Here is a 27,812-nt window from a genome sequence, read left to right as displayed (position 1 = left end):
TTGTATGCTAGATGAGAAGAGTGTGATATTTGCCAAAAGTTTATATTATTAATGGCTTTTTATGGCATGTGTTTGTTGGCTTTCCGCTGAATACAATCTAGATTTCACCAGTGAGAAGTTCCCAAAATACTCTTGGAATCTATTGTACCTAAAAATTTCTAAGAGCAGAGTATTAATAAATTTAGATACATAAACAGTCATCATTTCTGGCTCTGAAAACTAAGTACAGTCCAGTGCCTGAAAAGAAAAACTAAGCAGAAAGACTAAAATAAACATTGTATTTATCAGTCTCCCTTTATCTTCCCCACTTATGCATGGCTTTAATGTGAGCTTCCAGTTGAGAGAAAACTTACTTTGTTTGCTACAGGCAGACGTTTATGTGTGTTTTGATTTTTAAAAATCTAATGATAAGGAGTTATCAAAAGAAGGAAAAAGGTGATCATTTATGTTTTAATTAAACTCCGTATATTGAGGGATGTATTTTCTACAGGCACATTTATCTTTATAGACACAAGAGTTGTGTTAGGTACTTTTAGTTGATACAGATTGTCGGAGGATTGAACTAGGCGTCAGGGGACTGGAGTTCAGTGTAAGGTGTGTGAATGAGGGCAAGTCCCTTTCCTCCCTTGATCACTACTCCTTTGTCTTTTTTGGTTTATCCATCAAGTTATTAACAGGATCAACTGAGGGCTGATGTTAATGTTCTTTGAAAACTGCAAAATACCATTCAGTGTTTGAATTTGACTGAGTAAATTCAGAACTTTATTAAAAACAATCAATATTATTGCCTGACATCTATACTGAACTTGTCTTACATAAACTTACAATCTATTTTTGGTGCTTTTTTAAAATCAAAATTCCATCTCAAATGTATTTAAACTGCATACTTAACTTCCATAGTGACCGTGTTGCAAGTTTATTTTCTAAAAAATTCAGGAAGGAATGAAAAACATTAGAAAGGGTAAGTATATGGATATTTATAAATTATTATTGACTGTACAAAACAATAATTGTAATGTCCGTTGTAGTATAAAAACTATGTAGAACTAAAACACAAAGGAAGAAAAACACAAAAATCAGGAGTGATAAACAGTTTAAACTGTTTAAGGGTCTAATAATATCAGGAGTGGGAAATATAGTAATTTGTACAAATAAGCCAAGGCTATATGTTGTCATCTTTAGGCTAACAAACAGAATAAGAAATTAATGTATAGTTTGCAAGTTATTAAAATAAAAACATTCCATAATAAAAAATTTGTGAATAATCTAAAAAGGGCAAGAAAGGTGGAAAAAGGGAACATAAAACAAAAGGAAAACAAAAGGAATATAAAAGAAGAGCCTAATAAGAAAATGAAAAATAAAGTGGTAGCTAAAAACCCATTATGTCAGTAATTACATTGAATATAAGTGAACTAAATTTGAAGTAAATGACCATGATTATGAGGCTAAATAAAAAACAACTATGATTTAAAAATAATGAGAAATAAATGTTTAATGTGAAAGAAAAGACAAATATACCATGCAAACACTAACAACAACAAAAAAGCTTGTGTAATTCTATCAATATCAAGCGTGAACTTTAGCGCAAGAAATATTATTGGAGATAAAAAGAGACGGCTCAAAACTATAAATGGGTCAATTCAATAAGAAGATATTACAATCCTAAATCTCTACGCACCCAATGGCATTGCTTTAAAATAAACTAAAGAAACAAAATGGATAGAAATAAAGGAAAAATATACAAATCAACAATTACAGTGGGAAGCATTAAGATATCTTTCCCAACAGTTGGCAGAACAAGTGAAAAATTTAAAAATCAGTAAGGATATAGAATATATTAACAGCACAGTTAACAAACCTGATCTAACCACTATGCATGTAAAATTGCACCTACTAATGACCAACTCACATTTATTTCAAGTGTACCTGGAACATTTATTAAAATCAAAATATTGTAATACAAAGAAAGTCTCAACAATTTCAAAATATTGAAATCTTTCAGAATAACTTCTCTGACCACCATGGAATTAAGCTAGAGATCAACAATGAAAATAGGAAAAAACCCCAATTGCCTAAAAATTAAACAATACATTCTAAATAATCCATGAGATAAAGAAAAAAACCAAAATTAGAAAGTATTTTAAACTGAATAATTAAAAAATACATTTCAAAACTTAGGAGAAAAAAACTGAAATAATGCTTAGAAGGAAATGTACAGCCTAAAATGCATATATTAGAAAAGAAAAAAAGTCTAAAAATCAACAATTTAAGTGTTGCTTTTAAGAAGGTAGAAAAAGAGAAGCTATTAAACCTAAAAAGATAAATAATAAAGATAAAAGTTGAAATCAAGAAAATAAAAACTGAACATATAATAGAGAAAATCAATAAGCCCAAAGTTCGTTCTTTGAAAAGATTAACAAAATTGATAAAATCCTAATAAGAGTCATAAAAAAAAGTAGAAAAAACACAAATCAGTAACAAGAGCAATTAAAGAGAGGCTATCACTATATATTATACAATAAAACTATTCTAAAAACAACTTTATAAAGATAAATTTGACAATTTGGATGAAATGGACAAATTCTTTGAAAAACAAAAATTACCAAAGCTGACAGAACAAGATAAGAAAATATGAATAGTTCTGTATGTATTAAAAAAATTGAACCCATTATTTACAAGTCTTTCCCCAAAGAAAAGCCCAGGCCCATATTGCTTATCAATGAAATCTCCCAAATAGTTAAGGAAAAATAACACCTGTCTTATATAATTCTTCAAGAAGATAGAAACAGAAGCACAGCTTCCCAGACTTTTATAAAAAATGAAAACAGCATAAACATGATTTAAAAACTCTGACAAGCTTTCTGAGAAAGAAAATTGCAAATCTACCTTTTAAATAACATTATTAAAAAATTCTTAACAAAATATTAGGAAATCAAATCCAGTGATACAGTAAACTGAGAACAGTTTAATCTGTGTGTGTGAGCATGATTTAACATTCAGAAATCATAACTAGTACATCACCTTCACAGAAAAAGGAGTCAAGTCACACGATCATGTCAAATGCAGAAAAAATATTTGATAAATTCAACATTCACTTGTGATGAAAACTTTTAGCCCACTAAGAATAGAACTTCCTTAATGTGATAAAGAATATCTACGAAATGCTCACAGCAAACATCATTCTCAATGGTAGAATATTGAAAATGTCCTCTTAATATTGGGACTGAGTCAAGAATGGCCACTGTAATCATGTCTGTTCAACACTGTAACTGGAGGTTCAGCCAGTGCAAAAGGCAAGAGAAAGAAATAAAACTGTCATTTCCAGATAATAAGATTGTGCACATAGAAAATTTCTAAACAGTCTATATAAATAAATTCTTAGAATTAATAAGAGTATATAGGAATGACACTGGATATAAAATCAACGTACTAAAATTAGTTGCCATAGACTGAATGTTTGTGTCCTGTCCATAATTCATATTTTGAAATCCTAATCCCCAAGGTGATGGCATTAGGAAATAGGGCACTTGGGAGATGATTAATTCATGAGGGTGGCGCTCTCGTGAATGGGATTACTGCTTCAGAGAGATCCATCACCACCAGGTAAGAACTCAGTGAAAAGCCACTGTCTATGAATGAGGAAGAGGGTACTTACCAGACACCTATTCTACCGCACCTTGATCTTGGGTTTCCCAGAATCCAGAGCTCTGAGGTACAAATTTCTGTTGTTTATAAGTCACCCAGTTTATGGTATTTTGCTATAGCAGTCTGAGCTGACTATGACACGAGTCATATTTGTATACACTGGCAATAAGCAATAGAAAATAAAACATATTTACAATAACACCCACTCCTCAAACACCCAGAAATAAATTGAATTAACGATGTGCAAGACCTTTAACTGAAAATTACAAAATATTATTTAAGAAAAAAAAGAGCCATACAAATAAAAGAATACATATTGTTATAGATTGAATGATTCAGTATTGTAAAGATGTAAGTTCTCTCCAAATTAATACATACTTCTATGCACTCTCAACCAAAATTCAAGCCGTAGTTTTGTGTTTTTCTTTTTAACCAAAAATTTACAGTCAATTCTCCAATTCATATGGAAATGCAAAAGGCCAAGAATAGTAAAAGTATTCTTGAAGAAAAACAAATATGGAAGACCTAACACTATGAAATATTAGAAACTATTATTATAAAGCTATGGTAATCAAAACCATGTGGTATCTGTGCAAGAACAGATAACTGTCCAATGGAATAGACCCACACAGATAGAATCACATGATTTATGACGTGAGTGAACATACAATGCGGTAGGAAGTGGTCTTGTCAATAAATTGTGCAGGGCCAATTGGATATCCATATGAAAAAAAATGTATATTGACTTCTACCTCACATTATACACAACAATCAATTCCAAGTATGTCTTAGTCCATTTGGGCTTCTATAACAAAAATACCATAAACATTGGTGTCTGGTGGGGGCCTGCTTCTTGCTGTGTCCTCACGTAATAGAGGATGAGGAATCTCTCTGGACCCTGATCTCATTCATGAGGGTTCTGCCCTTATGAATTAATCATCTCCCAAATACCCCATTTCCTAATACCATCACCTTAGGGGTCAGGATTTCAACATACGAATTTGGAGGGGGGCACAAACATTCGGACTACAGCAAACATTGAGATGTAAAACAATAAAGCTTTTAGAGAAAAAGGTCTTCATGACCTTAGAAACAGGCAATGCTTTTTTAAATAGGAAATAAAAAGGAACAAATATAAAAGAAAAAAATGTGATATGCTAAGTATGTGTATTTATACACACATAATATATATGATAAAAAGAACCCCACACAATTCCAGAATATAAAGAACTCCTACAAATCAGTAAGAAAAAGACAGCTCAACAGCAAAGTGGGCAAAAGATTCATAAAAGAGGATATGTAAATGGCCAATAAACATATGAAAATTGCCCAGGTTTATTACAGTTGTTCCCCATTATCTGTGGGTGATATATTCCAAGACCCCAGGGGATACCTGAAATCGTGGATAGTACATATAAGTACATTTTCTGTTTCTGTCTCCCACCCACAATTTTGATGCCTTTCCATCTTAACTAGGCACTACCACACACTGTTGCCATAATTTTTGCACTCTGAGGTGCGACAGCAAAACTAGCTTGAATTTCTTTTTCCTTCTTCACAATTTCACAGATCCATTCTCACGGGAGATCTTAGCAACATCAGCATATGATTTATTATTATTATTATTATTAACTTGAGAGCATTCACCTTTTCACTTCAAGAAAGCACTTTACAGCTTCTCTTTGGCATATCTGAATTGCTAGCATCACTACTCTTGCGCTTTAGAGACGTTATTAAGTGAAATAAGGGTTACCTGAACACAAGCATTGTGACACTGTGACAGTTAATCTGATAACCAAGATAGCTGCTAAGTGACTATGAAGCGGGGAGCATGTACAGCATAGAGATGCTAGACAAAGGGATGATTCACGTCCCAGCAGGACAGAGTGGATGAACATCCTGAGATTTCATCACGCTACTCAGAATGGCTCACAACCTACAAGTTATGAATCGCTTACTTCTGGAATCTTCCATTTAATATTTTCAGACCACAGTTGACAGCAGGTGACTGAAACTGCGGAAAGCAAAACCACGGATGGTGTGGGGGCGGCTACTGTAGTTATCAGGAAAATGCAAATTAAAAGCACAATGGAATACCACTACCTACCCACCAAAATTGTTAAGATAAAAAAGATGGAAAAGATTAGGTGCTGACAAGGATGTGGAGGAATAGGAATGCTCACATATTTCTTTTGAGAGAAAAAATTGGTACAACCACTTTACAAAACTGGCTGTTACTCCTAAAGTCGAATATGTGCATAACATGTGACCCGGCAAATACATTCCTAGGTATACATCCAATAGAAATGTGTAATATGTTCTTCAAAATACATGTATTAGAATGTTCATGGCAAATTGTAATAGACAAAGTACATGATACTTGTAATAGACAAAAATTGGAAACTACCCATATGAACATCAACAACAAAATTACTAAATAAATTGTGCTATAGTCACACAGTAGAATACTATATAGCAGTGAGAATGATCTACAACTACATGAAAAAATATAGATGAATTGCTCAAGAATAAAGTTGAGCAATAGAAGCCAGACACAAAGAGTATATATTTCAATTACATAAAGTATAAAAATAGACTGAACTAATCTATGTTGTTAGAAGTCAGGAGGCATAACATTTTTGGGTGGTTACCATTGGGAGGTTAGTGACTGGAAGGGGACACGGGATCTTTGGAGTGCTAGTAAATGCTCTGTTCCTTGATTGGGGTGACATTGCCCTTGTTCTGCTATCCTCTTCTGTGCAGGCTACATATTCTTGTATCATGACTGTCTTTGGTGGAAATTTTTTTTTCCATCAGAATGGTTAGACAGAACTCAATTTATGCTTATGTAATTGTTCAGTTTTCTTTTACTATATATATATTTATCATTATGTTTTATTGAGGTTCTGCAAAATGCCTGCTTCTCAGAACTGGCGTTTCTCGCCAGGGGGCTCCGCAGCTTTTTGATGTCTCTTTCTGATAAGAGTTCTGTGTTCTTTGTCCATCTGCTTCCCTTCTGCCTGATCACCGTCTACCTTATTTATGAGGTTGTTCTGCGTTTGAATTCTCTGATATTGTACTGATGAAGGAAGAGGGAGAGATTGTCTTTAATAGAAAGAGTAATTTTCCGATTGGGGCAGAATCCTGATGACACTGTATTTTTTGTGTAACTTAAAGATTTCACTGATTAAATGCTTGGCATCTTCTGCCCAGGAATGACAGTGCCATATCCAGCCATCCTGAATATGTGGTCTTATTGGCAGACACACCTCTTTTGTGGCAATGGATTTGTCATGCTATAATAGCTTAATACCACTAAACATTAAACTCAACAAATTATGGACTCTTCTCGATTATTCCCCACTCAACAAACATGTATGATTATAAATGTGGCTTCCCAAAGCTTTCTGATAGGCAGAGAATATGACTAGGTCGATATCACCTTCTGATCCACCTGATTTTCACTTTAAATTGATAGGTAGGTATTATGGTTTATATTATAAATCATTCTACATGTATCAAGTTAGCTCTGGGACACCAAAAATATCAAGTTTCTGGACCTGCCAAGCTGGTCCATTGATGTTATCAAGGTGACCCTGTCTGGAGAGCCCACCATTCAGCTTTCCCCCAGATATAATAAACAAACAAACAAATAAAAACAAGCACATTTTGTTGTGAAAATAGAACTAAGATTCCCAGTGCCTTTCCAGCAAAGGAGATTTAGAGAAGAGGAATTTAAATGTCCAGTAGTTTTAATAAATATAATTGAGTCAATGAAAAATACTACTTTGAGATAATGTGACAACTGCCATAATAGCATATTTTCTTTCCAACATCCTGCTGTTTGTGTATAATAGGAAACGTCAATGAACAGACTCATCCTCCAGCAACTTGTTCAGATTTGCACCTGACCTCTTCTGCACAACAGCTTGCAAGGAAACCTTCCTTGGTTTCCCACGTTGCATTTCTATCACAATGCAAGAGGCAAGTACCATGTTTCCCTGAAAATAAGACCTAGCCGGACCATCAGCTCTAATGCGTCTTTTGGAGCAAAAATTAATATAAGACCCGGTCTTATTTTTCTATAATATAAGACCTGGTATAATATAATATAATATAATATAATATAATATAATATAATATAATATAATATAATATAATATAATATAATGCCAGGTCTTATATTAATTTTTGCTCCAAAAAACTCATTAGAGCTGATTGTCCAGCTAGGTCTTATTTTCGAGGAAACGGTAGCATGTCAAAACTGTTCTCTAGAAAGAGTGATTATTATTAATTTTTTAAAAATTTTACTTTCCCCTGTAGTTCAAAACCCCTTTGGTCTCCTCCAGTGTGTACTGAGATTGCCAGTCATCACTCCTAACTAAAGGTCTCCCCACCTAGGATGTTCCCCACACATGCCAGCTTCAAGGAGGGGCTTGTGCAGTCTGGCGGCTCATTTCAGCCTGCAACAGCTGAGAGAGCATCATGGAGAGCAAGGCAGGGCTGAGCCAGCAGCAGGTCCTTCAAATGAGGATCTGCTGTACTCTGGTACAACTGGGCTCAAGGGAGCCACACAATTAGTACAAACATCATTGTAGTGAGACACTTCTCCAGCTCTGTTTATTCTGTACATAAACCAAGCTTAGGTTCCATTAGGTTCAACAAACATTTGTTAAACATGTGTGCTGTATCAGATCATGTTCAAGGCACAGGGTAATAAAGATGAATAACACATGATAGGGACTGACTATAATACGCTTTTACAGCTTTATAGCTCCCAAAGCACTTTTCACATGTCATCTCAGTGAAATCAAACACAGCATCTAGTCGTATTGGTACTGCACTTCCATTTTACAAATGGGGAAGCTGAGAATCTGAAAGATCAGGTCACTTATCAAAAATTATACGTACAGTTAATAAATAAAAGTTCTGGCATCAGAGCTCACGGATTTGATTCTTTATTCAATGCTCCACTTTTTTTTTTTTAATATACATTGCTATTGGGCATATAATTACAGGATGTTTCAGACACCCGGAAAGAGATACTACTTTCTTTCCTTATAGTTCTTCATTGTGAATGCCATGGATAAAATGAGCCATGGGGTTCATATGATCCTTGCTTAATTCTGAGATAATTTTCATCCTTGACCACTCAAATTTTCATCTGCTTATTTCATTCCAAAGGCTGAGAATTTCAGAGTACTAAAATATTTTTATTTGCATACAATTCAGTTGGTTGAGTCAGATACTTGGTCAATAAGAAATGAGTAAGATCTGAAATTCTGGCTGTATTGGAATTTTCGAATACCCAAAGTACATATTTTCTGTTGCAAATATTTTGGCCCTTGGTTATATCTAATTTGAAATTGAATTACATACTGTCTTATAGTCTATAATTATTTCAAATAACACCACACGTTCCTAGATGAGAGCATCCCTGTCCTGGCTCTGGGAGTGTGGCCAGGTCTAACAGTATTTGCTGAATGGAATTTAAATCGTGGCTGACCCTTCTACTCCCTAATGGGAAGCATTAGAACTAATCGTTAAGCATGAGATCAGAGTGAGACACAGACTTGGATGAGAGATGTGCTTCCACCTCTAACCTTGGGCAAGTTATAGACACCAACTAAGCCCCACTGCCCTCATTAGAACATGGGGATGTTAATGGCCATCTCTTCAGGGCCTTGTAAGAATTAAATGAGAAGCCTGGTGAGACTGCAATAAATGCTGGGTCTTATTTTTACCAAGCCCAGTTCTTGGATCTTTCCTGAGGTCCTTCTGCCATCCCCTATATGAGTATGATGTTTCTTTTCGCTATCACAAACTGAAAGGTCAGAGTTCCAGAGCAAATTAAGCATGAAACATCTACCACAGAGGGCCTTGCTGAAAATAATTGAATACATATTTGCGATAGTGCTGGCTGTATAATAGAGAGAGTTTATTATTTTCTCTCTCAATTTTATTTGACTTTATTTTGTGTTAATGTTGGCTAGTAATTAATGATGGTTGCAAATCTGATATTTCTTTGAATAATTAGATATATCTTTGAATAATTAATCACCTTTACAAAGGTATGATAAATTAATTCTGCTACAGGAAAGCATACCTTTTAAAAGATATAAAATAGGAGACTGAATGCTGGTCTACACTGTATTTCCCCAAAAATAAGACCTAGCTGGACAATCAGCTCTATGTCTTCTGGAGCAAAAATTAATATAAGACCCAGTCTTATTTTACTATAATATAAGACTGGGTCTTAATATGATATAATATAATATAGTATAATATAATATAATAATACTGGATCTTATATTAATTTTTGCTCCAAAAGACGCATTAGGTCTGGCTAGGTCTTATTTTCAGGGAAACAGTATTTCTCTAAATTTGGTTTGTTAAATATTATCTGTTTTTATCAGAGAGCTAAAATTAGCCTCAGTTTTGAGAGATACAATAGCATTTAAGAATTCAATTAGATGATCCTCTCAGGCTAATAATGAGCAAAACGAAAATTAGAGCACGAACCATCTATGACCAAAATCACATGAGGTAACAAATGCTACATGCATGGCTTTGCTACACTGAATTTTATAAAGCAAATTTTCATCTGCTTATTTCATTCCAAAGGCTGAGAATTTCAGAGTATTTAAAAAAAAAATAAACAAAAAAAAAGGTCCGCTTGTTTTTCTTATTACATAATTATGACAAAGAGAAAATCATCCTTTGCAACCTTCTCAGTTTCCTCACTGCAATGGATTTATTCTTTTAGCAGAAATGTAATTTACCAGTAAGATGAATGGCATTCTCTGGTTCCTTATATTTTTTCTGTATCTTCTAATTTTTCTACAGTGAGCACATAGCACTTTCAGGATTAGGAAAAAAAGGTTTTCAGCTGTAATTTTGTTGTTGTTGTTTCTCATTGAAAAACAAATGGTGGTGTGGGGTAGGGAGCCATGCTACCCTCACAAAGGCTGGCCTAAGAATGTGTTGTGGGAGAGAACACATAGCTGTGGGGAGATGATCCCAACAAAGGATGTTGAATCCCAAACCTGGGAATGCGGACAACTGGCCAACAAGCAATATGTGATGGTATGTGCCTCATTCTGGTAAGACTTGTGTGGCTATCATAGCATTTACATGTTACTATAATTCTCAGACTAAAGAATAGTGCCCAGAACATAGTAGATGCTTAGTAAATATTTGCCACATAAATGACTGTAGTGCTAAGAAGGGACAGCAATTATTGTACCTCAAATCAAGGGAAATCAGAGTCACTTCCTGCCTGAGAAGCCAAAAGAGGGTTTTGCTCTCCGAAACTACAGTCGCTGAATATTAAGTAGGAATCACAATAAAGTAGAAACATGGACGCTCATGATTTAGTCATGGGTAACTTTAAATGGTTAAAAGTTCTCATTGTGTTTTTTCCTAAAACAGCATTGTAGAAACATACAAAATGCAGATACAAGAAAAAAATGAAAACCACTGTTATGACAGGTATATATTCCTTCAGATGATCTTCTATGCATACATATAATTCATATATATATATATAGTTTCTCTTTTATAAAAATTGGAATAGTACCTTTTTATAATTTTTTGCTATGCCACCAGATATTTCTCTGCCGCATTATTTTAAATGACAATATAGTATGACACCAGATGGATGTATACTAATTTATTCACCCACATTCCTGTTGCATGTTAAGGATGCACCATATTTTTTTCTGTTAGAAATAATATAGCAATGAACGTGTGCTACCCCATCATAATCGAATGCTTAATAGATTAAAGCAATATCTCAACTACAGAGAAATTGCCCTAAGTTACTCTTTCTGAAGCAGCAATGGGAGCAGTGGGAGAAGGAGGAGGAGCTTGTGTCTGTCCAGTGCAGTGATAAGTGACCCAGATGAGGAAATTAAGCCCAGACCTGCTCTAACTTGTTATTACCTGTGTTCTAACAGTCTGTGTTCCTGGGTAACAAAGACACACTGTTATCAGAAAATCAGATTTATTTTTTGAAGTTGAAAGGAACTTAAATCACTAATTGTCATATCCTGTATTGTTTTTTGGGGTTTATGGAGAGATTAAAGCATTTTTTTCCCCAAGGCTAGAACTTAGATCTCCTCAGCTCTTAAAATTGCTAGATTTCTGTAATCACACAGGGATTTAATACTTTCATAATTGAAGACTCTTACTTGCACATCCGTCCCAGTCCCTTGCATGTCTAGCCTAGGGTGCTTCCAGAGAACAGAGCCAAGGCGCCATAGGCCTCCTGGGGTTCAGAGCGCACAGGGGCTGGGGCTTGAGTCTCCATATAGTGAGAAACATGGTACTGAAAAACATTCATCTGAAAGATGGTTCTACCACAAATCTCGGGCAGTTTAAAAAATCAGCTGGAGCAGGCCCAAAGAAGAACGGGCTGTTGCAGGAGTGGAGTGTACTTCCAGAGCTGGTGGGCAAAGGTATGGGTTTCAAACCTGTGGGCCAAGGCTCCAATCGTTATAAAAACCCTACCAAGAGGGCCACCCCCAGGGTGAGGACACCTCAGTAGAAAGCTCCTGTAGGAGTTAGACATCCCAGTGAGCACTGTCTCAGAAGATCACCGATGTGCCCCCAGGTTAGAAAAGAGGTAAGTAACATTAGATATCTGCTGGTGTCCCAACTATACCTGATTTCAGGGAGCATGCTGTATGAGATATGGCAGAAGGCCCTGCATAAGTTATAAAGTGCCATTAAAGTGTTCATTATTAGTAAAAATGACTCCAAATCATCAAGCTAGTGTTCTAACAATTTCTTATGTCATATCTCTATTTTAAGTTTTTGATTGCAACCTGAGAAATTCTGGAAGTCACAGGGCAAGACGAACCATAGCGATTTCATCTACTCAAATCCCTGCTCCCAGACAGGAGTTACGTCCAAACACAGCCAGACACCCCCATACCCACACCCACCTCAGCACACCAGATTCAGAATCACGTCAAATGTCAGTCTGCTTTCTCCTATCTGTTGGAGTCATTATTGAATGGTCAAAGATGCTAATACATTGTGCTATGTGGAAAAGGCCAGAGGAATATCTATCTGTCCTATTTTAAACTCCTGAGAAGGCAACTCAACCATCTGTCTTGGCAACCCATTCTAGGCTGGAATCATCCTGTCACAAACATCTCTCTTCTGTTTAATCTAAATCCTTCAAATGGAGCCTCAAGCTAAATTCATCTCATTCCATTTTCAAATAATTTGGAACACAATTACCATCTGGGTTATAGAATTATACAATGTCACAGGGTTATGTGAACAGTAAACGAAATAATGCATGTAAAACAAAGCTCAGTCTCTGGCACATCATAATGGCCCAATACATATTTACTGTTACCATCATTATATGTACCAGTAATATAGGGAAAGGGCATGAGCACTATTTTTACAAAATAAGAAACTAGGAGATTGGATTCCACGCCTGTTACACGCCACCGAACACAGAACTCAGGCAGACAATCAATCACACAGAACAGACCATCCGAAGCCTATTAAGCAGAGAGATTCCATTGTAATGGCCATGCCTGTAATTAAACTTATTACAAACTAGCCACAGGCTGTACCTTACAAAAGTTAAAGATAAACCTGCCCCTATTCTTGTACCTTCGCTGAAGTTGAAGATAAACTTATACCATTGTTCTTTCCTCCTTTTCCCCCATACCAAGAAATTTTCCATGGAAACAAGAAACACAATAAATCCTACTCCTACGGCCGACAGGGTCTCTCTCCTACTATCGACTCCATCTGTGGAGTGGCCTTTTCTTACTCTGCTAAATAAACTCACTTTCACTTTAAACTCTATATGGCTCACATTTGCATTCTTTCCTGTGTGAAGCCAAGAACCTTCTTGGCCCAGGGCTTGAATCCCCATTTCGGGGGATTCACCCTACCTACATCACTAGGACTCTTTCAGTCACAAGTGACAGAGACACATCTCAAAATCATTTAAGCCAAAAAAAGGGAAGGAGTGGAAAATGTAATTTAAAAGGAAGTAAAAATGTGCAGTGGCCTTCAGGGACTCAATGTTTACAGGGCTCCTCTTTCCCTATCCTGTCCTCATCTTTCGCACAAACATTTCAAAGTATATAGAGCAGGGTGGCAACCTGCAGAATCAGGTGGGGTAAGCCTAGACTAGGTTCCCCATTTATCAGTTCATCAAATATCTTGAATGCCAAGCAAGTATCAAGCAGAGTTCTAGGAGCTAAGAAAAAAGCAGTGACCAAGACATAAAATTTCTGCCCTTGTGGAATTTACTTCCTGGTGGAAAGAGTGGACTAGGTAGAGAAAGGTGAAGGGATGCTAGAAAGATTAAAAAGTTATCCTCCACAAAATAAGGTCACATATTAAGATCAACTCTTAGCTTTCTCTTTTCCAAGCTAAGTGAACCCACCTCTTTCATAACTCCTTTCCCCTTGGACAAATGTGCAGAATCCCCCAAATCAGGTCTTCAAATAGAGAAATAAACTTCTCTGTGGATTTTGAGTGCATTTAGTTTATTTATGCTGTGTAATCTTTGCATAACGTTTCCATGATGTGACTGCAGCTATAATAACATAACCTTGTTTCCACGTTTGAAAGTCACTTATTATTTTTAGACTATTTTTGTATTAAACATAAATCTTTCTTCTGCTTTCACGGTTTCCTTTGAATAGGATGGCAGTTACTTAGTAAAATACTGTAAAACCTAGTCATTTATTAGTCATTTGAAAAGTATTCCTGAGTAATTTTAATTCTATTTCTCTGTAATAACCATTCTAACTGTAAAAACAAAGGCCTGGAGACCACAGCTTTTTGAGAATCCCAGGAAGTGTTGCCTAACTTTAGAAAAATCTCAACCTCTGCCTCTCCCCTGGGAGCTTCCAGTGAGAAATGCTTCCATGAAGCATTTCAGGCTGTATTCTTCTCATGGTAAAGTTCAACTTTTTATGAGAAATTCATCTGAATCAAGCTGCTCTCACCTGACAAATCTTGATTTACCAGTGCTAGTCCAGATTTATTCCTCAAACAAGCTAACTAAATTAACAATGCACACAACTCTATTTAAATATGGCACCCGAGACCTGTGCTACCAAGTGAATCCATTCAAGGACAACGTAGGGACCAACTCTCACTAAATTCATGTTGCTCTAGTGTGTGTGTGTGTGTGTGTGTGTGTGTGTGTGTGTGTGTATGTGTTGGGGGGAGCTGGTTATCATTTTTATTCTTTAAGTAATATTACAAGTTATGTGCCCTGACCCCAACTGTTTTCTCAATTTGGTCCTCTTTTCAGTCTCTCTATCCCTTCTGCTTTGGTTAGAATCTCTTACCAGGGCAGTGATTTATTTCTTTTAATCTGGATAAAATGGACAAATGGGCGATTTGGCTTAGTCAAATCCCATCGTTAAAATTGATCTCGGAATTAAACAAAAAATGGATTTTTAATCTAAAAGCACATCAGGCCTACGCCCTCCATCTCATATTTGTCCACTTAGGCTTTTTTTTTCTTTTCTTTTTTTTTTTCCTGGGCTTGCACCTTTCCTTTCCTGCTGGACCAAAGCAAGCTTGAGTCAGGCGCCCCCACACCCAGTCAAGGAAGGGATGAAGAATCTCCATTTAGACACTAATGGGATCAGTCCCTGTCCAGAACGAGCCTTATATATTTCGAAAGCTTAATACCCTTATATTTGCGCTTCAGCCCGAAGGTCGACCCCATGCCCCTTTTCCTGTGCTCCTCCTTCGTGAATTGGGCACCATCCCTGATGCCACCTTCTGAGTTAGGAAAAGTACAGAACTTTCCCAGTGAGGTTCTGAGTGTCCCCGCTGCGTCTTCCTGGTTCCTCAACAAGAGAGCCTTGTCGCATTACAGGGAACAGGCTCAATTTCCCTTTTCCCCCGACCTCCCCACACGTGGGCGGAGACGGAAGGCTGCTTCTGTTTATTTTGTAAACCTTTAAAAACAACTGCACTTAGAGCCGTGGACGCTCGTTTGGTCCTCGCCCAAAGAAAGCTGTAAGAGGTCGGGGAGCACAGTAGACCCTCATGGCCGCGACTAAGTGGGGTCTTCAAGGGTGCCACCTCTCCCTCCCGGGCTAGGCGTGTCCCCTTTCACCTCCTAACAACCCACCACCAGCCGATTCTGCACTGGACAAACGGATGCAACTGGCCAGAGTGGGTGAGCGCGTCTTCACCCGCGGGACGCCAGCCCCGGCCTAGGGTGTGGACCCCCGTCCCGCCCGCGCGCCCGCGCGCCCGCGCCCTATTGCGCCCGCTCTTCCAGGTCAGAGAAGAGCGGGAAGAGAGGAAGGCGGACGGCGGCGGCGAGACCGTGGGGTGGGCGCCGGCCGCCGCTCCGATTGGCTGCGCCGCCGCCCCCTTCCCGCGCCGCGTGCCCAACGCCACGCGCCCAGCCCGCTCCTGTGCTCAGCCACCGAGCTGGTTCCCGCAAGAGGGAGGACGCGCAGGGGCGGGACCCATCTCCCCGCCCCGCAGCTGACCCCGGCCGCGCTGGGATAAAACCCAGGCCCCGGCGCGAGAGAACCCGGGGTCGGGCTTCCACCCGGTCGCGGAGAGGCGGGGCCGGGTCCCTTTGGCTGCCCGCGCCCCCGCCCCTCGGACCCAGCTCCGGGAGCGGGGCTCCCCGCGCGCGGACACAAGACGGCCAGAGCGCCGAGGCAGTCCCTGCAGCTGAGCGATGAACAGAGCCAGGGAAAACCTACCAGAGCCGGCGGAGACGTTTTCTGCACCCGGGGCTGCTGCCGCCGCCGCGGCTGCTTAAAACTCGCAAAGTTGAGAGCCAGCGAGAGGCTGCCGCCCGCCGGGAACGAGAGGGAAAGGAACTCGGAAGATGCAAGAGTGACAGACGCAAAGACCCTTCAGAAGACACCACCATCGGCGACCTAGCCCCAGAGTCCGTAGGCTTCTCAGCTCTGTGAGTTGTGTTCTGGACGGGTGGCTCGCTAAGTATTTCCGTTTAATTGTTTATAGCATTGGTTTGTGTATTTTTGTGTCTATTGGAGGGAGGGAAAAAAAAAAAAAGCAGGATGCACCTTAAAAAAATAACGGAGTTTCTGACGTTGAGACGGTTGCATTGATAGACTGTGGCTGTAAATGTCTGTAAGCAGGAGTAACCCAGGAAAAATTGCAGTTAACAGTAAAAAGACATGTAGGCTCCCCGGTGTGAAATAAAACCTCCATTTTCAAAGTTACTGGAAAGAAAGCAAGGTGTGAGTCTTAGGGGTTAACGGGTGGTAGTAAACTTTGGTGTTTTTTTTTTTGTGTGTGTGTGTGTGTGTGTGTGTGTGTTTAATGCTCTTTAAATGTTGATTGTTTACCAGGTTCACTGATTGGAGGCTGAGCTGGTGGCAAAGGCGCCTGGAAGAGTCTTAGAGGAGACCATAATGTCTTTGCGTTTACACACACTGCCCACCCTGCCTGGAGTTGTCAGACCTGGCTGCAAGGAACTGCTGTGTTTGTTGGTGATCACGGTGACTGTGAGCCCTGGCACCTCTGGGGTGTGCCCCACGGCTTGCATCTGTGCCACTGATATCGTGAGCTGCACCAACAAAAACCTGTCCAAGGTGCCTGGGAACCTTTTCAGACTGATTAAGAGACTGGATCTGAGTTATAACAGAATCGGGCTTCTGGATTCTGAGTGGATTCCAGCATCATTTGGAAAGCTGAACACCCTAATTATTCGTCATAACAACATCACCAGCATTTCCACAGGCAGTTTTTCCACAACTCCGAATTTGAAGTGTCTTGACTTATCATCCAATAAGCTGAAGACCGTGAAAAGTGCAGTTTTCCAAGAGTTGAAGGTTCTGGAAGTGCTCCTGCTTTATAACAATCATATTTCCTATCTTGATCCTTCAGCATTTGGAGGGCTCTCCCAATTGCAAAAGCTCTACTTAAGTGGGAACTTTCTCACGCAGTTTCCCATGGATTTGTATGTCGGAAGGTTCAAACTGACAGAACTGATATTTCTAGATGTTTCTTATAACCGGATCCCTGTCCTGCCAATGCACCATATAAATTTAGTGCCAGGAAAGCAGCTGAGAGGCATCTACCTTCATGGAAACCCATTTGTCTGTGACTGTTCCCTTTACTCGTTGCTGATCTTTTGGTATCGTAGGCACTTTAGCTCAGTGATGGATTTTAAGAATGACTATACCTGTCGCCTGTGGTCTGACTCTAGGCACTCCCATCAGGTGCTTCTGCTCCAGGATAGCTTTATGAATTGCTCTGACAGTATTATCAATGGCTCCTTCCGTGCACTTGGCTTTATTCATGAGGCTCAAGTTGGGGAAAGGTTGATTGTTCACTGTGACAGCAAGACTGGTAATGCAAATACCGATTTCATGTGGGTCGGTCCAGATAACAGACTGCTGGAGCCAGAGAAAGAGGTGGAAAACTTTCATGTGTTTCACAATGGAAGCCTGGTTATAGAAAACCCTCGTTTTGAGGACGCTGGAGTGTATTCCTGTATTGCAATGAACAGGCAACGCCTGTTAAATGAAACTGTGGATGTCACAATAAACGTGAGCAATTTCACTGTAAACAGATCCCATGCCCAGGAAGCATTTAACACAGCTTTTACCACTCTTGCAGCCTGTGTGGCCAGTATTGTTTTGGTACTTCTGTATCTCTATCTGACACCGTGTCCCTGCAGGTGTAAAGCCAAGAGACAAAAAAATATGCTAAACCAAAGCAATGCCCATTCATCTATTCTCAATCCCGGCGCAGCTAGTGATGTCCCCACTGACGAATGGAAGGCCAGTGCTGGTAAAAGAGTAGTGTTTTTAGAACCCCTGAAGGATACTGCAGCAGGGCAGAATGGTAAAGTCAGGCTCTTTCCCAGTGAAACAGTTATAGCTGAGGGCATCTTAAAGTCCACAAGGGTGAAATCCGACTCAGATTCAGTCAATTCAGTATTTTCAGACACACCATTTGTGGCGCCTTCTTAATTTTGTGCCCCCCTTTGTGTGTGGTGTGCCAAATAAACAACAAGACAGAAATTGTTTTTGGTCTTTGAAATATAACCAATGATCTCTTTAAATGGTTGGTAGGAAACATGGTAAAGCACTTTGGTTCCTTGAAGTGCTGGCAAAAGATGGGGTTGTTTTCCAAAGTTCAAGTTCTAGAGAACAACATCTTAGTCGTTAGCACCACTGATCATTTCAAAGCTGGCCTGCAGGTGATTTGACTGACATTGTCCTTTTATTCAGGATTCTTGAAAGAAAAAAATAAATTTTGTGTATTAGTGTTCTTTAAAAAGAGACTTTGCTAACTTATTAGGACCAATGTTGAGTTATTTTCAAGAAAAGCGGTAGTGTCCTATTTCATTTTAGAAGAACCAAACAGCAGTTATTTATAAAGCACAAAGTAAAGTTAGATTTGGGACTAATTCAGTTAAATTCATCATTTTAGACCACAGTAAACAGAACTTCACTGATAAAATTTACTGGGCAACGCCACGTTCCATATCCTGTTAGATAAATAGTGCAATAAAGGTACATTTGTTTAACTGTCTTCTTTCCATTCTGTAAATTTCCTATCCTTATACGAAAGATCTTATTGAAAGTTTAAAGCCATCATGATTTGTTGCCATAAATACGTAGGTGTCGATACCAAAATGTCTGAGTAACTTCTTAAACTCTTGTTCTAGGAGACTAATATTTGTTCATATGCTTTTATGTATGTACATCTTAAATTATATGAACTATTAAGTAGATCCTACTGTATTGTGCTTTGGGCATTGGAATTAATGTAAGTATATGTATTCTGTGACTTGATGTTCTGTTTTATTTGGCTATTTAAAAACATAAATCTAAGATGTTTTATGTGATCACATTGTTCTACTTTGTGTAAAGCACCCACTATAGCAAATATCTCTACAGAGTTCTTGGAGTTACAGTACAGAGTTTATTTTTTTAAGGGTAAAACATGTTCTCAAGTGTTCTTCACCGATTTATACCTCCTATATCACATTTTACTCTGATACCATTATGCCCTTCAACCAGGTGTGGAAGACACGTAAGCTCCAATTTTGTTCTCTCCTGGTGAGAACCCAGGAGACCTCTTTCTTATACCCGTAATTGCTGTGAGGTAATTGAGTACCCACTCTGGACCTAGGTTTCCTCAGCTATAAAATGAAAGTTTCAGACTGGTGACGTTTAGGGTTCCTTCCCACACTGAAAGGGACCCTAATTTCTGGTGGTCTTAGTTCCATCACAGACTAGCAGTGGCGCTCTCAAACTGTACTCCATACTGGTGGATTGTAGGAATGGGATTAAGAGAGACTAGCAGAGTTCTGCATAGCTCGAAGGGACGTTTTGGACCAGCTCCTTTCTCAGGTCCAGTTTGAAGCCCAGAGAAGGGTGTGGGTTGTCTAAGGCCACACAGTAAATTAGTGACTGGCATAGGCGAGCTCGGGTTCAGGATTCTTCCTGGCAAAGATAAGAGAGTCAAAGAATGGTTATTTTTAGCAGTGGGCATGGAGAAGGAGCCAAAGAATGAGACAAAAGAGTGGTCAGGAAATGTCAAAGGAGAATCACAGGGTAAGAGAATTTTTAAAGGATGGAAGTGGGCAACACTGACAAACGCTGCAGAGAAGTAGATGAGGAGGGAAGACTGACTGGCAGTGGTGGTTTGGGGAAGCTGTGGACACTTGGTAACAGCTCAGTGAGTGCCACCCCAGGCTCCCAGTGGCAGACGCTGGTCAGCAGGGGGTTAAGGAGGGAGTGGCCAGGATGTGTGCCTTAGGGAATAAGATGCAGCACCATTGCTTAGGGTTGAGAATTCCTTATTGGGTGGTATTGAAAAATTACTGCCTCTGCCTTTTAAATAGACCTTCCCTGTTAGGTAAGATCCTTTAGACCCAAGGATGTTACAGGTAAACATTTTATTCCAGTTACTTCCATTTATGTGAGTAGGAAGAATTCTGTGATTTGTGTGACCTTTGAAATCATCCCTCTTTCTCCCTTCCTCCAGGAAGTTTCCTAGAGAAACTCAGATCCAGAGATAACTGTGATTTGTTCAGCTTCACACAGCTGGCCTGGACACAAGGGAAAACTCTTAAACCACTGACGCTTTCCAGCAATGGGAAGGGCTGCATTCAGGGGCCATGATGACCCTGACTTTGGTCCATATGCTGGCAGGGAAGTTGCAGAGAGGATCTCTGAATAGAATCTTTTGTGACCAGGATTCTGAAGTCCTTCAGCACTCAAACCCTTGATCCTAGGAAATGTGTGTCGCATTTGCCAGGGGAATATGGACAGTGCTAGGAGTGGGGAATTTGTAGAGCCTTATCTTGGCTGGTCCTGATATGCTTTGGGTAAAGGACAAACTGAACTGAGATCAAAACTAAGATATTTAGAGCTAAAACAAAAGAAAACCCCCCAAATTCTGAATACTGAAAAGCAAAGCTGCATTTTGAACAAAAGTAAGAAGGCCTGGTGATGAAAAAGCATGAAACTAAATGTTACGTGGAATTTTAAGTTTTTAGGTGTATCCTTTTTCTTTTTTTTTTTGATAGGAGCCTGATCACATGTATTTTAAATATAGGAACAGAACTAATTTGTGCTTTATAAATTTGCCCCACTCAAAACATTTATATAATTTTCCTTCCAAGTAATAAATTGGACTTATGTAACTGGGTTATTCTTTTAAACTACGTAGTAGTTTTTATTTCACAGTTGTGAGAGAGGTGGATACTCTTTGGAGAAACCAAGCAAAGATCATGGACATGAAATTTTCCTGGGCTTAGACTATTTTTCACTATAATTAAAAAATACTAGTTTGTGATAATATACTCTGTGATTAATCATGAGTTAAATCTTTTAAATATACTTGTAAGATTTATAATCTGAAAGAATGGCCTAAAACATTTTCTTATCTATAGTTAAATTTGCCAAGGAAAAAAATATTTGTTTTCATTTTTCTAAATAAATATTTTTCTAAAATATTAATCAGAAGGGACATAGGTGAAACTTACGGGGGTGGAAACATAAGAGAGACAGGAAGACACACTGTCGGTCCAACTTCTAAAAAGATATTTGATTTGGATCATCCTGCTAAGTACTGTTAAAACAAGATACAGTCTAAATATCACCAAACATTGTGTCTTTTCCACTGCCATAACTGCTGCTTGATTACCGTTGCCTTTTAATGTCATCTGGTTTACCTAGTGATCTAGTAACAGGTCTACAACAAGGGAAAGTTAAATAAGCAAGGGTTTCTAGCAGCTATCGTCTACACGCTTCCTAACCAGAGGCATAAGGCCTGCCCATATCATATTTTAAAAAAAATTTTCCACGTAATTTTGATTCTGCCCATTTTGATGAAATACACCCTAAAATGAGGCCCTATCGCATTTTGTGTTTAGGTTATATCAAAATACATAATTATTACTTGCTACTGGATTTATTAATAAAAAGAAGAATTTTAGTACTCTTTAAAAAAATTCTAATATGATGGAAAAATGAATGAGTTTGATTCTCTGATGCTAAATGCATTCTAGAGCAAACTGTTGGCTGTAAGTTATGATTTATATTTTTCTAAGTTATGAAATATGGAATAATTACTTTGAGATGACTAAATCTCTGATTCTTCCATTCTTTAAACTATTTTTGGTTTGAAAGTAGCTACAATAGCTTTGGAGCTTTCAAATTTGATTAGGTCATAGTAAAGTGAGGGCATGTTTCAAGGATGTTTGAGTGCAGATTTCATCTAGTGAGAATCAAGCTCCTTTGTTTTTTCAATATATGAGAATAATATTTTTTAAAGAGAGCGCGAAGATTTTTTTCATGGTTCTCTCATCCTTCTCTGCCCAAGACCCAGCCATCAAAGCCATAATTTTTATTTTTTACAATATAAAAGTTAGTATGAAAAGGTGATAACTACTTTGTCCCTGCAAATATTATTGGATGACAATATGTAAAAAGTAGAACTAAAAACTCATATAATAACCTCCTGAATAGTTGAGAGGACACCTTATGGGACCATTGGTGCTTGTGGGTAGATTCTCGGGTGGTGGGGGGAGTATTTACAATGAGGAGCAGAGTCAACAGAGTAGGAAAAACAGGTCCTTTGCAAATTGTAAAATGTGATATATATATATATATATATATATATATATATATATATATATATGGCATTTATACTGCTTTAATTTATTAAGTACCTACTAAGTGCCAAGCACCACACTGTAAGAGGTGGTGTTTATTTATTATAATTTCTCATCACAGCAGCCCTGAAAGATGGGAAGTATTAACCCCAGTTACAGATAGGAAAAGAGGCTCAAAAGGGGTAAATAATTTTCCCAGGGTAAATAATTTTCTCAGCTAATAAGCCATTTTTAATCCTAATAATCCTTTAAAAAAATATCTCTGCAAAGTATTCTTAGGTGTTCTATCGATAGAATGACTTTGTAAAGAATGGGTCATAAATAAACTTTCTATGAATGTCAGAGTGTGAGTGAATTAATGCTCATAGCAAATCTGGGAGAAGAGGAATGGAAGGTCAGGGGATCATAAGTCATTCGAGCATAAGAAAGGTGGGAATGATTCTTCTTTTCCTCTGTAAAACACAATGCATCACAAGTAGCAAAACTGGAAATCTCCCTGAGAAGATCAAGGTTTAATAGACAAGCCCTACTCCAGTCTACTGGCTCTTAGTCAGGTTGCCCTTCACACATGAAATTGCATGATATGCAAAACAAATATCTGCTTTATTATTATAAGCTATATATTTGAGATAAAGGAATAAATGATTACGTTCAGTATTTTTTTAAGTTAAAAATGACCTAAATTTGTAGGGTGAATAGTTCTATTGGAAGGGTTATCTAAGAATTTGTTTTAAATTTCTAAAAGAGTGGTAGGGACAATTCAGACCCCATGGGATATTTTTCCAACTAATTTTAAAATTAGATTTCTCAAAATAATTTTAAATGTATTTCACAAGGTAGCCTCACTAGCTTATCTGATTAAATTTCTCTATTAGATAATATGGCAGCAAAGTATCAAATATGATAGTCCCAGGAATTTTGTAGGGTTTATAGGATCTTCACATCATAGAGTCAGGTATATAGGATCACGGTGATCCTATATGGTGATGAATAGCCAGTGGTAACCAAGAGAAGATTATTGAGCTTTGCTAAGATACTGTGGAGGCCATAAATGATGTATAATAATTACTCTCTCCTGTTAAAGGAGATTACAGCACAACTAAGAGATGACAAGTAAACCTAAAAGAATTTAAGAGTAAGAGTTGATTTGTCTACTAGTGACTATACTGGCAAACAGGAAGTGAGAAGAGGAAGATAATTGGCAGAGACCTCCTTTAACCAACTGGGCAAATGGCATACAGTTCAAGTATCTAGGCTTGAACACTAGATAGCCATCTCATAGATACCCTGAATACTGCGTTAGCTGGGATCTTGACCTTCAGAAAGCCGGTGTCATAGGGAGCAAGTTAGTTAATAGTGCTCTGGTGTGAATGTCAGGGATTTGATTTCAAATTCTACTGCTGATCTATTGTCCTTTGTGATCAAATCTAGAGGAGAAAGTGTCCTTACACTGATCCTCTGTTTATACTCACAGTCACAAAACTTACCTCCATCACAGTTAGGATGAATGTGTCCTAGCCATGTCATGAGGAATGAGAATAATAACCATAACAACCTTTTTATATGTAAGCTCCATGCTTTATATATTTTTTTCTCATTCCTATGAGGAGGTTACTATTTTTACATCCATTTTACAGATGGGAGAACTAGGGCTTAGGAATGTTAAATGATTTGCCCATAGGACATGTAGTCAAGGAGTCAGGATTTGAATCCAGTTTTGTCTGGATACGTCAGAATCCGGTCTCTTACTGTCTATACTTTCATACACTACATTATAATACTTTTCAGCTCCTTAAGAGGGCTTTACTGATCATGGCCCCTCTTTCCTCCTACCTCCTTTTATCTGGCTCCAGGCTACCTTTCTTTCAGTGGTCTGGCCCTGCTGTCAAGATTCCTCTTCGTAGACTTGTCCTGTAGCAATTGCTCCCTAACTCTGGCTGCTCACTGCTCTGGCCCTTAACCAGTGCTGGCTTTTGCTGTTCTGCCTCTCTTTGCAGTCCTCATGTTCGTGACCAGCTCCTCCGCTAAGAGAGAATATGTCTTCTATCTGTATACCCAGCACTGAGCACATAGTAGGTGTTTGTATGTCTTACCTTTTCAATTATATTCATTCATTTTTTTCAACACACAGTCCCTAATGCCTCATATATGTCAGTCTCTGCGCTTGATCAAGGGACCAAATATGATCAAGCTACTCCCAGGCGTTGAAGAGAGACAGACAGAGTTTTATCATGAGGCAAGTGTGCTGATCTAGCAATGCCCAAAGACAGGAATCTTTCCTAGAACGAATGCCTGAGCAGAGGCTTCAAGGAGATGCCTGTGTTTAGAGAGATTTCATTTGTTTTCCACAGTGGGACAGGCAGACATAATGGAAGGCGAGACAGCGAATGTACCCTGACTCCAGGAGGATTTAACGAAGGTGGCTGTAGGGAACAAGGGCGCCGGTGCCTGTGGAACTGCCTTATAATGGGGTCCTTCGGTAGCTTGATCACTGTGGATGGGGTCCAGTGTGTACCTCCCTCATTACACATTCTACTCTGCACTGAAAATGTAGCTGTAATGAGTCCTATTCCATAGCTCTTCAAGGAGGAAACATATTAAATTGGCTCATACAAATGCTTATAGCATAGTTTATAGGCTAAACAGAGTTAGAAATATTAGCTTCTCTTGTGTAACAATGTGGGTTTAATACGGTAATGATGAAATAATCCTACTTAATTCAGTTATCATCCTATAGACCAAGAAACGTCTTAGAGCTAATGTTTATCCAAACCTCACTGTAATTAAATTTGCATTGCTAGCCTAGGTATTGATTTGACTAAGCCGGTTTTATAAGAGTGAATGATTTGGCTGGGAAGAGACAGAAAGATGGGATTCTTTTCAAGGGGAAAGAATAAAAACAAACACATTAGACTGACCTGCAGAATTAAAGTACAATAGTTCAGGCTGCTTGTTGAGCATTTATGTGCATTTTTGCCCCAACTCTGCTTGGTTAAATACTTCTCCACAGCATTCATGCTTGAGTGAGTCTTTCTTGAAGTCTAAACTTACAGAGCTATTGCAGTTTTTTTAAAAAATCTATTTTTTAAAGTATATATCCCTTTTCCCAAAGAAAAGCATCTTGCCTGAGGTAGGAACATAATGAAAGGCCTGTGATATGAAAGCCTAAGAGAAGTTGTTTATTTTTTTTGTTTGTTCTCAGTTTTTTAATATTCATACTTAATTACAACCTAAGGGAAGGCTTCAGCTCTCAATCTGACCTACTTCAAATCAGTGGAGAACATACCAAGTGTCTCCCCTAAGCAACCATTTATAATGTTGGCATTTCCCTAAAACCCAGAGGAAATGTAGTTCTTTGATCATGGACCAAGTTAGTCAGGAACTACCGTGTTTCCCCGAAACAAAGACTGGGTTTTATATTAATTTTTGCTCCAAAAGACGCATTAGGGCTTATATTCAAGGGATGTCATCCTGAAAAATCATGCGAGGGCTTATTTTCTGGTTAGGTCTTATTTTCTGGGGAACATGGTATTTGTTTTAATAAATCTTATTCACATAAGAATTCGATTGAGAAATCATTAATTATAATGTAAAATCTGTAATAAGGATCTTAAAAAGAACCTTAATTAGCTATATAGTACGTAATGATTTGAATGACAGACGTTAAATACATATTTTTTCTTGTTTAATTGGTCAGCATTAAGCATCTTAAAAATTTGATAGGGTTTTTGAAAATGAAATCATATGCAGCCCGGTACGGGGTCTCAGATTTTCCTAAGAACCTAACTCAGACCTTGCTCTTTAGGGATTTTTCTACTAGTAATGATGAGGTGGCTGACTAACTCCCCTGCTATTTGCCACTCAGGATATTCTGTAACTCCATTTGTTTTAAGTACCGCATGCTCGGAGAGATGGGAGAGTCATCTACCAGTGGCAAATATCCCATACATCTCTTGAATTTAAGGGCAGTTGCCAGGAATCCTGCCAAACAATGAAGCCTCTTCCCACAGGGTCTAAAGATTTAGAGGAGATGGAGGCAGAAGCATTTATGGGAAGTTTTTCCTGCCTACGTCTTCATCTCCTCTACTTATTTCTGGAAAATGCTTGGAACACATGTTTATCACTTGCTATCAAACCACCTTAAAGATATTCAGCAATGGAAACTCACCCTCCAGCCCACACTCTCTCGAGGTTATTATTGACTCCTAGAAAGTGCCAGGCGCTGAGCGCCTGACTATCTATGGGCATTTCCATGCAACATGTTTATATTTGACCTAGACATGCCGTCTGGCTTTTTGCATAAACATGGTTCTTGCCATGGTCTTTCTCACCTTGGTCAAATGACAACTGTACCCTTTTAAGTGCTCAGGCCCAAAACCTTGGCGTCACACCCTCTATCTGATCTGTGGGAAAATTCCCTTGGTTCTACCTTCAAACTATATCCAGTGTCTGACCACTTCTCACCACCGGCCCCTCATCTCCGTCCAAGCTACCAGCACCCCTCACTAGATTATTACAGTGGTATCTCTGGTCTGCCTGCTTCCACCTTGGCCTTTCTAGGGTCTGTTCTTAAAACTGCAGCCACCAAGACCCTATTTGTAAGTCAGCTCATGTCCTTGCTCCGTTCAGAACCTTCAGACTCAGAGTCTCTCAACCCCTGACCACTCTCGGGAGGCACACGTGGAGGTTTCAAAAACATTCCCAGCTCCTCCCTGACAAGTCCACCTTCCTTATCCCCCTTTCTGTTTTATTTTTCATCTCCATCTGATATCCTACCGTGTTTCCCTGAAAATAAGACCGGGTCTTATATTAATTTTCGCTCCAAAAGAAGCATTAGGGCTTATGCTTAGGGGATGTCACCCTGAAAAATCATGCGAGGGCTTATTTTCTGGTTAGGTCTTATTTTCGGGGAAACACGATATATATTTTACTTACTATGGAAGTTCCATGAGGGCAGGAATGTTTATGGGTTTTGTTTGGTGTTGTATTCCCAGAGCTGACAACAGAACTTGGCTGAACAAATATTTATGCA

General features: G+C 38.5%; 2 protein-coding genes and 1 pseudogene across 2 annotated transcripts in view; 2 read left to right on the top strand and 1 right to left on the bottom strand.

Moving 5' to 3' along the window:
* Nucleotides 1-16,352, top strand: part of LOC117028795 (RNA transcription, translation and transport factor protein-like) — a 49,959-nt pseudogene extending 33,607 nt beyond the window's left edge.
* Nucleotides 1-27,812, bottom strand: part of PCED1B (PC-esterase domain containing 1B) — a 214,127-nt gene that overhangs the window by 110,195 nt on the left and 76,120 nt on the right.
* Nucleotides 16,032-19,501, top strand: AMIGO2 (adhesion molecule with Ig like domain 2). Its single transcript, XM_033117999.1, has 2 exons — nucleotides 16,032-16,585; nucleotides 16,992-19,501. The coding sequence occupies exon 2, from the start codon at nucleotides 17,055-17,057 to the stop codon at nucleotides 18,618-18,620; it is 1,566 nt and encodes a 521-aa protein (XP_032973890.1). The 5' UTR covers nucleotides 16,032-16,585; nucleotides 16,992-17,054; the 3' UTR covers nucleotides 18,621-19,501.

Source organism: Rhinolophus ferrumequinum, chromosome 10 (genome assembly GCF_004115265.2).
Source record: "Rhinolophus ferrumequinum isolate MPI-CBG mRhiFer1 chromosome 10, mRhiFer1_v1.p, whole genome shotgun sequence".
NCBI lineage: Eukaryota > Metazoa > Chordata > Mammalia > Chiroptera > Rhinolophidae > Rhinolophus > Rhinolophus ferrumequinum.
Note: the sequence above shows the minus strand (reverse complement) of the source record. Positions and strands in the feature narration are given on the sequence as shown.